Source organism: Chiloscyllium plagiosum, unplaced genomic scaffold (genome assembly GCF_037043375.1).
Source record: "Chiloscyllium plagiosum isolate Xiang-an unplaced genomic scaffold, Cpla_swu_hap1 HiC_scaffold_12, whole genome shotgun sequence".
In the NCBI taxonomy this organism is placed as follows: domain Eukaryota; kingdom Metazoa; phylum Chordata; class Chondrichthyes; order Orectolobiformes; family Hemiscylliidae; genus Chiloscyllium; species Chiloscyllium plagiosum.
This window is the reverse complement of record NW_028270150.1, coordinates 72801590-72815015: the sequence shown is the minus strand read 5'-3', so window position 1 is coordinate 72815015 and position 13426 is coordinate 72801590. Positions and strand designations below refer to the sequence as shown.

Sequence of the window (13426 nt, the reverse complement as noted above, 5' to 3'; positions counted from 1 at the left end):
AATGTCAATCTCCGAAGAGTACTTCAAAAAATAATCTTACGATTTAATTTGGAATTTTGCATAACTATCATTGTCAAGTGCAGGAATCTATCAAACTGACATATGTTTCTCAAAAAAATCATTACAAAACAATTATTGGACACACTAAATGAATAGGAAAATCTATCAGATGATAAGTAGTGTGCATGTACTTCTAAATAATTATATGAATGCAACATAAATGAAACTTGTCACTTTGAATATTCAGAATAATAATTAATCTGTTGCTTAATTTTAAGTCTTTTAAAGCAAACACAAGATCAGATCCATATGTTTCAAATCTAATCATACAACCTTAAATACGACCTGCTTATAAATATTCCCCTTATTCTCCACCTACCCTTTCTAAAATTCCAAGATGGAAGGGCTTACCAATGACAGGCATAGCTTGTGTTGTAGAGAATGGTACGTTGGTACCTCCCAGCCCAGGGTTATGTCCCTGTACAGGTCCAAAATATTTAGTACCATCTGTAACGTCCTCACTGTTTCTCAGCGTAGACACTAAGGTAGGGGTCGGGTTCCTCAGTGAGGAATTCTTTGCACTATCTTCCTGGGAACCCAGTGGTGTTGCTGGATAAAATTACATCTTATTAGTATGCATTTATAAGATAAAAATCAAATTATTTAAGAAATTTTACAAATTATACTTCATATTAAATATTTTATGGCTAGACTGGCTAGAATAATCTTAGAAACATTGATCACCATTTTATGAAACAATGATTATGCAATGGCTCCAACCTTAAGCATTTAGGTAACAGCAACACAATTCTACTTCATCACCAGATTAATTTCAACGAAATCATGTAAAATGTGAACTGACATCCTGCAACCACAGTCGCACTTTACCATTCAAATTCTGAAAGATGAGAAAACACCCTTAAACTTTTAATAAAACCCATAAAACATGCCCAGAATTTTCTATCAGATAACTTTCAAACTTAAGTCCCTAATTCAGTGCATTGTAATTTATCCCCCTCCTCCCCCTCCGTTATGACCCAACAGAGACTTGAAAAACATTGTGTTCCCTCTATGAAAAATGTAAGAGTTGAGTAGGGAGGCTGGGAGGGCAGGGACTGGTTACAGCAAGAACACAGCTGTTATAACTTGGTCAAGAGCTCCATGGTACAATTACTGCCTCCAAACTCAACGTCTGTTTGTGACTCCACTTGGGATTCCCATCCCCCACTGTGATAAGCCCTGTCTGAATACTGCATGTTTACATAAACTGCTGTCTCATTCCCCAACAATAAATATATATATTATATATATATATATATATATATATATATATATATATATAAAAACATAAGATAGCAACCTGGATTTTCGGAATGTGGCATATTTCTGGTGTGGTGGGACTTCCACCCAATCTGGAGTTGGCTCTTTTACCCCAACATATATTCTGGTCCCAAGATCATTTACAACTATGGTTTCCAACCTCCACAAAGTGACTGAGCTAATCTCAAGTTGAATCTAACAGCAACAGACTTGGATGCATGGCTTTCATGCCCAGTGAAAAAGTGTTTGAATTATTCCATGTAGATATGGTACAGATGCCTTTCAAGGCGAAAACAGATGGTCACCATAAAATGGTAAGTACTTTAGTGCATCACTTCTAATGTTTGTGAGGATTTCGTGCAACAGAGTATATATTTACCTGAAACTGGAAAATGAACCTAAAATTACATCCACTCAACTATTTTTGCTGGCAGAGCCAAAGTGCTATGGAAACAATGACTACAAGCGGCAGTGGTGCTGCCTTAATTTTCAAACACTTGTCATTAGCTACAGTTCTGACACACCGTCTCCCTGTAACTAATGGTACTCAGTGTCAACAGTGAACCTGCTCCTCAAAGATTGCTGCAGAACATCATGACATCTGTGTGAAAGTTGACTATACCTTAGAAAAAAAGCCAAGTTTTCCAACAAACCATTTGTACATTCACAAATGTAATCTAGGCATAGATTGTGGCTGTAGAACCTCAACTGCTACCTTCTCGAGAAATCTGACCAACTTCACTGAATTTGATGTGATAACAGCGCAGTTTAATCAAGCGAATACAGTGGATGTATATATGGATTTTCAGAAGGCATTTGAGAAATTCCACATAGGAAGCTCATCAAAGAGAGAGAAGGGTAACGAATTAAGAAAAAAATTGGCAATATGGATTCAAAATTAGCTGTGAAAGAGAGCCAAGAGTTATAATGGATGAATAATTTTCAGACTTAGGATGAGTTACAATGGTCTCCTCCAAATGTCATAGAGATCTACAGCATGGAAAAAGGCCCTTTGGTCTATGTCCAAGCCAGTCAAAAACAACAATTTAACTATTCTAATCCCATTTTCTAGCACTTGATTCAAAAGCCATGTATGCCTTGGTATCAACAAGATGCATCTGAAATACTTAAATGTTTTGAGGGTTTCTGCCTCTACTACTCTCATGGGCAGTGAGTTCCTGATTCCCACCACCCCCGGGTGAAAAAGGTTTTCCTGACATCTCCCCTTACCTTAAATCTATGCCACTGGTCCAGCCATCAAGGGAAAATGCTTTCATGTCTACCTTATCCATGCCACTCAATTTTATACACCTCAATCACCTCTGCTTGACCAAAAACCACCTCAGTTCCAATCTCTCTTCATAAACTCACCAGCACAGCCAACACCCCAGTAAATCTCCTCTGTGCTTTTTTGAATGCTAGCATTCCTATAATGTGGATTCCAGAACTGTATACACTTGCTGTGGCCTAAACAACATTTTAATGCAGTTCCAGCATCTCTTGCCTCCTCTTGAAGCTGTGTGTATTAACGGATAAAGGCAGGTATACCACATGCCTTCTTAACCACTTTATCCACCTGACCTGATACCATAACGGGGCAGTATATTTTCCAGGGTTCTGCTGTTCATCACATACTCCCTTGCCTTGTTTGTTCTGCCCAATGCAAAGTTTCAATTTATCTAGATTCAATTCCAATTGCCACTGATAGCCCGCCTAACCTGCCCATTCACATCTTCTTGTAAGCTACATCTATCTTCCTCACTATTTATCACGCCACCACTTTTTGTATCATCTGTGAACTTATGGATCAACTCTTCTACATTCGAGTCCAATCATTTATATAAACCAGAATCAGCAAGAGCCCAATATTGACCCCTGTGGGACTCCACTGGACACATACTTTCAGTTGGAAAAACATCCCACAACCATCACCCTCTGTTTTTTGCCACTCAGCCAACTGTGCATCTAATTTGCCAAATTTCCTTGGATTCCATGGGCTCTTACCAACCTCTCCCCCCCACCCAATGCAGGAATCTATCAAAAACCTTGCTGGAAGTTCAAGAAGGCCAATCAAAAGCATTGCCCTCATTCCCCAAGAGAAAGAAAAAAACGACTTGGATTGTTTATTCTTTTCGACTTGTTATAAATGACATAGATCCAGGTGTAGGGAGCAGCAAATGTTTGCAGTACATCTATGTACTGCAAAGTAGTACATTATGGTAAACAGAATTTTAGGCATCAGACAGAATAATGAAATTGACAGACATTTGGAAACTCGGGTTATCACACCAAGAAAATGCAAAGGCACCAAAGGGGAGGCTCACTAGATATCCAGGAATGAAAAGTTCAGTCATGAAGAGTAATTGAATAAGTGAAGTCTATTCTCCTCGGAACATAGGAGATTTAAAGGTAACTTAGAGGTTTCCAAAATGTTGAGAAGTTTCAAGTAGAATGATGAGAAGATAATCCCTCCAACAAAATGTTAAACAATCGAAGGTCAGTCAAAATTCACCAGCAAGAGATCGCGAGGAAATAAGAAAAATATTTTTCAGAGTTTTTGGGATATGAGAATGCTCTAATTGAAAATGTTGTGAAGTCGATTCCATAAATAATTCTAAAAGGCAATTGCACATGGACTTAAAGGTGAGAAACATTAGGGTTATGAGAGAGATGGGACAAATTACAACCAATTGCTGAAAAAGGGAGCATAGGTACATTTTGGATCAAACTGCCATCCTTTTAGCTGCATAATCTATATTTTCTACATTCCTCCATTGTTGCGTCCAAATTTTAAGATACAGACATTACTGCCATTAGGGGTCTACCTAATGCTCTTGTGGGGACTTTGGACACAAGCACTTTCCTTGAACAATGAATTCCTAAGGCAGAAAAGGTGAAGATTCTTTTAACACTTTGGCCTTTACATATGGCATAGCAACACAATGGTGATTTTAAAAAGGCTTTAAAATAGCCTGTCGCTGTAGTTCCTTTCAATTTGTTTACAATCAGCTTTTTGAAAAATAATCAAGTGACTAACCAGTCATCAAAAGCCTAGTTTTTGTAATTCAACTACATACTGCCAATTCAGCAGAACGCAGACTGAAGGAAACTGCAGAATTAATGACAATTATTATTCAAAATCTGCAACTTTGCACTGTACTCATGCATTCCTAACCTTGTACTCGTGTATTCCTATAATTGAGTATGTGATATTAAAATGTAATTCTAATTCAAATATTATTTAAATAATGTGATCACAGGGTATAATTGCTCAGGCAAAGCAGGTGCAGAGTGTACATTGTTGCTTTTTACATTAGTTTTACACACCAAGCTCAAGCCTAGGAATATAATAACACCATGAACCTAACTACAAAATCTGTTTCAAATGGCATATACATCACCCATAGCAGCAGCATGCACGTGTTAAGTGACTATACGGTCATAAGATCAAGTACATTACCTTCTGAATTTATTCAGAGACCTCTCATTCTATAGCACCAGTCTAGTCTATTAGTATATTGTTTTCTTACGCTGATTAAGCTCAAGAGATCTTTTTTCATATATATTTTAAAACTTCTTTAAAGGGATTTTAAAATTCCCAAATTACAACTTCTATTAAAATTTTGAAATATGCTCTAAAATCTAAAGCATCCTCAACTTTGAGGATATAGTTAAAATGGCCACAGTCTTCACTGGTTTAACTAATTCCCTTACACTGCTTACTAGGTCTCCACATAGTCAAACTGATTAAAAAAGGAAGTCAACCAAGTCCCAGACCAACTTGCCATTGTGGATTGTCCTGGCTGGATCCTCTGCAAATTTCCTCTTATCAGAGCACACTACGCACTCCTTTTATCTTAACGAAAGCATGCAATACACATAGGCTCTGTTTTAAAATAGTGTATTCAATATTTGGGTGATGGAAGTTCACCTCTATATACGGAGAAAAGGAATTGTGTGGTTTACTTTACCAAATTCCTTTCATAACTGTATGCCTGATTGAACCTTTAATAGCAGCTGAAAATGTTTCATTTCATTCGCATTTTTAAGTCCAGGCAAATTTTAACTAGCAGAATAATACCAAAAATATTGACTGACGATTTTTACAGCACTTAGTATGTTTCTTGAAAAGTGCCATGATGTTTAAAAAGACAAAGAAGAAAACTATCGAAAAGAAACATTCCTTACATAACAGCAGCCTGCCAACACTTCTGAATCATAGAATCCCTACAGTGCACATAGAGGCCACCTGGCCCACCTGTTTCACCAAACAGCATCCAACCCAAACCCAATCCATAACCCCATAATTCACCTAATCTGCACATCACTGGGCACTATGGGACAATTTAGTAAAGCCAATTGATTTTATCTGCACATCTTTGGACCATGGGAGGAAATCAGAGCACCGGGAGGAAATCAGAGCACCAGGAGGAAACCTATGCAGACACCGGGAGAATGTACAAACTTCATACAGCCAGTCACCCAAGACTGGAATCAAACGCGGTTCCCTGGATTTGTGAAGCAGCAGTGCTAACCACTGTGCTAAGTGCCATACAGTGCTTTTCTGACTTAAGAAAATTCCTCCTGATGCCGACTATGTGCTTTTTTTTTCTCATGTTGTGCAGTCTGCTGGTTGCTGACATGAGATATGCTTATCTAAGAACTACGTTATGCCTCAAAAATCTCTTCAAAAAGCTAACCTTGCGATATTTTTCCCCCAAAAGAAAACCTTCCAAATGGAAAGCAAATTAACTTAAACATTTACATGGCATTAAACACTGCAGATGCTCAAGATCTGAAATAAAAATAGAAAATGCTGGAAGCACTCAGCAAATTCAAGACAGAAACAAATATTGTTTCAGGTTGACAATGGCAGTATATGTAAATCTAGAATTATTTATTATTTACATTCACATTTAGTTATTTACTGAACAACAGATATTTCAATCTGCTTGAAGCCACAAAGTTATGAAATTAAATTCAAGAAAGCAACTAACCAGGAAGATGGGAAGACTCGCATGTTGGAATGTTCGTTCCTGAACTCCCAATGGGCATTGCAGAACTCAGTGGAGGAATAGGCCCTGGTGGAAGATAACCTGAAATAATAGAACATTTACAGGATCAAAATAGGTTCTTTGCATAATAATCCAGAAATGGATTACTTAATGATGATTGTCAAGTCCAAAAAGTGTTCACTTTTTCTAACCTAGTTTATATTTCTAAGGATGAATGTACATTACAATGTATTGGCAACACTGCCACAAATAATTGAAAGACGCATTTTAAAGTTTAATTAGTTTTATTAAGCATATTTTACATGTACTTTTATAACTTCGAAGCAAAGTAGTTAATAAGCTAAATTAAAGGTATTTTCTCCACAAGCTAAACAATGAGCAATGAGTAAACTTGTCTAGGTAAATAAAAAACCTTTACCATTGTGTTAGAAAGTACTGATTTCCATTTATGAATGGAGGGAGATAAAAGGGGGACAAAGTTTTGGCGAACATACAAAAGAATAGAATGGCAGATTAAATGGCTCTCTCTCAGTGTAGCATTCTCTGATTTCTACAAGGGTCTCGATTTTATGAAATAGAAAGCTGTGAAGAATTCTGTACAAACATAAATCTGAAATACTGAAAGATGGTTAAATGCTATTTTGTTCAAGTTAAGCAAAATATTGACATGTTAACTAGCATGATGTATTCTTTGTACTTGGATAATTTTGTAATGATGATCTGTTTGAATTAAGAAAGCCCGCCAAATAGCTGTACTTCAAAAAAATTAAATGTGAAGGTAATGGTATTGAGTAGTGATGTTGATCCACCAATCCAATGGTCAAGAACTCAAATCAGAAAATGGAATGTTGCATTACATTTTGGATGTTGGTTTTATTATTCATGCTCCTTTGGGGCCTCGAACAAGGTGTGTGTGTGTCTGTGTGCGTGTGTGTGTGTGTGTGTGTCTGTGTGCGTGCATGCGTCTGGATTTGACACCTCTTGCGGTGGCAAGGGAAGATGCTGGGAGTGGAGGGTAGGTTGGTGGGGAGCATGGACCTAACAAGGGAGTCACGGATGGAATGGTCTCTGCGAACGTAGATAGGAGTGGGGAGGGAAATATATCTCCAGACTCCCTTGGTCCTCCCCTTCCACCCCACTAATCTCCTGATTCAGTGCACTATCCTCTGCCATTTCTGCCACCTACAATCAGACCCCACCACCAGAGATATACTTCCCTCCCCAATGCTACCACCATTCCGCAGAGACCATTCCTTTCGTGACTTTGTTGTAGGTCTATGTTCCCCACCAACCCACCCTCCACTTCCGACACCTTCCCTTGCTGCCCACACCTCCCCCCTCCCCACTTCACCTTCCCTCTGAACTATTACCCCCCCCATCTGTATCTATTGCCTTCCCAGCTACCTTTCCCCCCCATTCTCCTATTTATCTCTCTACCCACTTTCACCACCCCCTCTACCACACCCTTCATAAAGGGCTTATGCCCGAAACACTGACTCTCCTGTTCCTCGGATGCTGCCTGACCTGCAGTGGTTTCCAGCGCCACACCTTTCGACAACAATCAGAACTAGTTAGATTAGATTACTTACAGTGTGGAAACAGGCCCTTCGGCCCAACAAGTCCACACCGATCTGCCAAAGCGCACCCACCCAGACCCATTCCCCTACATTTACCCCTGCACCTAACACTACGGGCAATTTAGCATGGCCAATTCACTTAACCTGCACATTTTTGGACTGTGGGAGGAAACCGGAGCACCCGGAGGAAATCCACGCAGACAGGGGGAGAATGTGCAAACTCCACACAGTCAGTCGCCTGAGGCAGTTCCATGGTTAACAACTTCCATAGTTAACAACATGGAAGAAAACAAGTTAATAATTAAATAGTTGATTGCTCCAAGTTAGTATTAGAAACAAAGATGGAACCAAGATGTAATAAAAACTCCTCGCATTTATATAACATTTGGTTTATTTTCTCAGACAGGTTATATTTTGAAAGACAGATCAGTGAGAACATTCATTCATATTGGTAGAAAAAGGACAATTTTTTTTAAGAAATGGTGAGAAACTATTAAATATTGATGCACTGAGGGGGCTTTGAGTGCCCTTATACACTAGTTTCTTTCCAGGAACAGCAAACAGTGGAAAAGCAAATGGTAGGTTAACTTGTTCCGATGTGCAGAAGTTTGGCGAGACATCTGAAAACCACAAATAGCTTTGTCAGCATACCCAAGAGTGGATGTACAACATCAACAGGGTACATGATGAAGGCTCACTAGCCTAAATTCTGAGACGGAGAGAACTTGAGATGAATTAGCTCCTACTGTTGTTAGGAGGAGCGGGATCTCACAAATATACAAAATTCTGAGGGCTTGATAGAGTACAAGTTGAGAGACCATTTCCTTGAACCGCAGAGACTACAATTAGGCAGAATAGTTTCTGAATAAAGGGACAGGCATACCAGCCTAAACCAAGGATAAACTTCTGTATTCAAACTGAGAATATGACAACATTCGCTACCTCAAGAATTCTCGATCTTTGTATTTACTGAGTCAAGCCTAAGATCAATAATTTTTTTTGCATGCAAAAGAAGTCAAAGCAAATGAGAAGAAGGTGAGAACAAGATTTCAAGATCCAAAAGTAGACATAATCCTAAGTAAAAAGTCACACAACACCAGGTTATAGTCCAACAGGTTTATTTGAAATCACAAACTTTTGGAGCGCTGCTCCTTTTTTCAATGAAGCAATGCTCCGAAAGTTTGCGAGTTCAAATAAACCTATTGGACGATAACCTGGTGTCGTGAGAGTTCTAACTTTGCCCACCCCAGTCCAACATTGGCATCTCCACATCATAACCCCAATGGATGGTGAAGCTATTTTAAGTGACCAAGTAACCACTTAGCCCACTTCCATTGCTACTTTTTCTGTTTATTCTAGATATAGCAAAATATTGCACAGTAAGCATTCCAAAAAAATCAGTAATGTATTAGTTGCAGATATATTTTCCTAAAGCTATTGCTTTGTCTTGTCAAATGGAAATATTTTCTGGAATTGCAATTGCTAACACATTATGACACAAATGAAAAGTCCTGTGAAGTAACATACCAGGCGGTGGCTGTACTGGATTGAAACCAGGTCGCATAAAGGGAGGTGGTGGTGGTGGAGGTGGAGGTGGTGGCACTCCAGGATTGAAAGTAGGTGGTGGAATTGTTGAAAAGTTTGGTGGATGGAGCCTACTAACAGCTGGAATTGGCTGAACTCCAGGAATCTGCAAGAACAAATTTTATAGTAATCATCTTTTCATTGAATATTTGGTTGCAAAATACACTGAAGGCAGTGATCTAAAAGATGAATATCTATATCGTCAATCTTTCTGACTGTCTTCAAACAAAACTTTAAGTAAATGCTAACCTTCTTCAACTTGTCTGTTGTTCACATAAGAATGAGTATAATTCAATTGTATTTCAAATTTAAAAAAGGCCTTTTACTAACAGATAACTTACATTCAAGTGAATTAGTTTAATTGATTTTACATGTATTTACTGAGCCAGTATTACTGTGGTACAAATAATGAGAGATAATCCGACATTTTCTAAAACTGGGTACACGATAGCAAATACAATGCAATCTGGTTAAATATCGAATAATTCGAAACAAAGAATGAAAGAACTATGGGTAAAAGGATGAACTGTTGGTACTGAGCAAAGTTAAAATTCATAATAAATAACTGCGATTTTTTTTAATATAGAAAACATCAAGGTACTTTCTACAGAGGATTGGAAAGTTGGGACAGAATATATGTTTTAAAGAATAAATTCAGATTATTAAAACATGGAATTCTGGAAAGGAAATAAGAAATGCTCAGTGTTCCAGAGTGCACAGAACTGCCAGGAATTAAAAAGGCAAATAGAGGGTGAGGTGCACAAAATGCAGGCCGTGTTGGTGCATATCATATTGAACTTCACCAAACAATTTTTCTAGGGGTATTTTTGATTTTTCCAGGGCACTAAAACAAACTAGTGTGAAGCACTGTTGTAAGATGATACTCTGAACACAACATACTGAATGTGAATTCTGAAGAGTTGCACTGGACCTGTAATATTAACTCTAGTGAGTTTTGAAAAGATTTGTAGCTCAGGTTGAGATCCTGGATGTAAGTTTTGTCTCTGAGCTAGAAGGTTCATTTTCAGACATATTAACTCTGTTTTTCCTTCTCAACAGATACTGCCAGACCTACTGAGTTTCTATAGCATTTGTTGTTTGTTCCAGATTTCCAGAATCTGCAGTAGTTTGCTCTTATTACAATGAACTGAATCAGTATCTCACCCTGATGACCAGTGCTTCATGAAAGGACATGGAGTGCTTCTCTTCAGCAAACATATTTTGAAGTGATATACAGCAACCAGTCAAATGTGTCATAAACAATTCAACAACTGGTACTATTCTTGAGGAAAAGCCTGCACTAAATCAGGTCCTATACCAGTTATATTATCTGACATAGATATATAAAGATGCAAGAGGAGACTTACTTCAGTCATAACTTGGTACATTGCAATTATGGTAACGTAATATACTACGCATTCTGCTCATACAAAGTCGATTCTTCACTCTGATAACATTGTGGATCATTTAATTTATTTGATAAATATAATTCACTTTTTTATTCTTACCTGTGCAGGCATTGGCAAAGACGTTTGAGGCATTTCTTCTGGTTGTGTCACAGCAGTGTTACCATTTTCAGCTGTATCAACAACTGTTGGTGATGCCTTTGTAATAGTCTTCCATTCTAATTCATAAAGAATACAACAAGTTAAACAGCAGAAACTGGCCACATGGCTGTTCAGGTTTGCTCTGCTACTCAGGTTCATAGCTGATCTTCTAGCTCAACTTCACCGTACTATACCAAAAAAATGTATCAATGTCTTTAAAATGCTCACTGAGCGATTACTATATTCCCAAGATTCACAAACATTTGAGTGAATTTCTTAACTTCAGTTTGAATGATCAGCACATTTCAGAGTCTGTGACCTCTTGCTCTAGATTCCCTTGTCAGCAGGAACATTCTCACCTTCCACAGTGCCAAGCCAATAAGAAATTTTAAATTTCAATGCAAATGCCTTCGTGGGAGCATGCCTAGGAAGCCCAGTTATTACCCTCAAGAAAGTATGGCGAGCTGCGAGCCACTGCAGACTCTAGTGTAGATATATTTACATGGTCTAAGGGAGGGAACTCCATTCCTGATGATGGGCTTTTGCCTGAAACGTCTATTGTCCTGCTCCTCAAATGCTGCCTCATCTGCTGTGCTTTTCCAGCACCTCACTCTCGGTTCTAATCTCCAGCATCTGCAGAATTTACTTTCACCTATTTCCAAGATTTACACCGTAGAAGGGAATTTGCTGGCGGTGTCTCCATGCACCTGCTGCCCTTGTGCTTCTGGGTAGTAGGTCATGGTTTAGAAGGTACTGCTAAAGGAGCCTTGACAAGTTACTTCAGTGAATAGTATCCACCACCATGTACCAGTGACAGAGAGTGAATGCTTAAGGTGGCAACTTGGATGTTTATCAACCAAGTTACTTTGTCTTAGATGACAATGGGCAGCAAGCATTCAGTCAAATGGAGAGTATTCTAACAGACTTCTGCCTTGCAGATGGTGTACTGGCTTTGGAGAGCACTAATGGACTTCAACAGGATGAATACTATGGCCATACTTATTTACAGCATATATTACTGGCCAGGATGAAGGAAGCAAATGCCAAGTTTGTAGACAACACAAAAATAGGTGAGAAGGCAAGTGGTGAGGATGACCCAGTGCAAAGGGATACAAACGGAGTTGGGAAGACAACTGAATTTTGGCCTTTATTTCAAAGGCAATGAAATATAAAATTACATAAGTCTTGTTAAAACTACACAAAACAAGAGTGAGACAGCATAAAGAATACTGTGAACAGTTTTGGTCCCCTTACCTAAGGAGAGATAGCATCATAAAGCTATACAGCATGGAAACAGATCCTCTGGTCCAACTCGCCCATGCTGACCAGATATCCTAAATTAATCTAGTCCCATTTGCCAACATTTGGCCCATCTCTCTCTAAACTCCTCCTATTCATAAAACCATCCAGATGCCTTTTAAATGTTGTAATTGTCCCAGCCTCCAGCACTTCCTCTGGTAGCTCATTCCAGACATTTACACGCAGAGGGTGGTACAAGTTCTGTAGGTTGAGCCTGTACAGTTTGGAATTCAGAAGACCACACTGAAACACATAACATGCTTAGTGGGACTGACAGGGTCAATGGGGAGAGGTTGTGTCCCCTTGAGAAAGATTTAGGGTCTGAGACCAACATCTCAGCACAAGGGGTAACCCAGTTGGACAGAGCAAAAGGTATTTCTTCTGAAGATAGTAAATCTGTGAAATTCTTTATCTCAGAGGATTGTTTATGCTGGATCATTAAGATAGACGATCTTTTTTTAATTAGTAATGAATCAAGAGTCAGAGGAAAAGGCAGCAAAGTAGTTGAGAGTTATCAGATCAGCCATGATCTCACTGAATGGTGGAGCTGATTCAATCGGCTGAATGGTTTAGTTCATACATCTTTTGGTCTACCACCACAGATTTAAAAAAAAACACCATATACGTCAAGAAATTTAAGGAACAGACCAAAATATGTTTGTGGTGCCGATGCTTACCTGGACAAAGTGTTTCATTGTCTAGCATTCCTCCCTCACACAAACGGTCCAATTCTTCTGGTTTAACTTTGTCCCAAGGAATGTAAGTTACTCCAAGCTCCACATCCCAAAACTGTTTGTATTCAGTTTTCATTCCCTTGTTTAAGGCCCAGGCAATCTGAAAAACAAATAACCTTACTTGATACGCATAAAGCTAGCCCAAAAGCAGTTTCTTGATTTGTCACATTAGACAAGTTATAGCATCCAATTTCTCTCTCACAAAGTAACCCTGACTAGTGTGCTAATATTTCTTCTGCACAAACATTTGAAAGACTATTTCAGGCACAAGCAATAATACAAACAAAACAAGATGGCATTGGGTTTCTCAGTAATTCTCCAAAATGGATATACATTCCCAGAGCGCAGTA

General features: G+C 38.6%; 1 protein-coding gene across 3 annotated transcripts in view; it reads right to left on the bottom strand.

The window, feature by feature from the left end:
- Positions 1-13426, bottom strand: part of scaf4a (SR-related CTD-associated factor 4a) — an 86656-nt gene that overhangs the window by 13252 nt on the left and 59978 nt on the right. For 2 of the 3 annotated variants that reach the window (XM_043700717.2, XM_043700716.2), the window contains 5 exons: positions 13020-13176; positions 11005-11120; positions 9440-9602; positions 6318-6416; positions 412-609 (listed from right to left, as the gene is read on the bottom strand). In XM_043700717.2, coding sequence (XP_043556652.2) covers positions 412-609; positions 6318-6416; positions 9440-9602; positions 11005-11120; positions 13020-13176 — 733 coding nt within the window. The remainder of the gene's footprint in view (positions 1-411; positions 610-6317; positions 6417-9439; positions 9603-11004; positions 11121-13019; positions 13177-13426) is intronic. The other variant, XM_043700719.2, reaches the window with a different exon arrangement.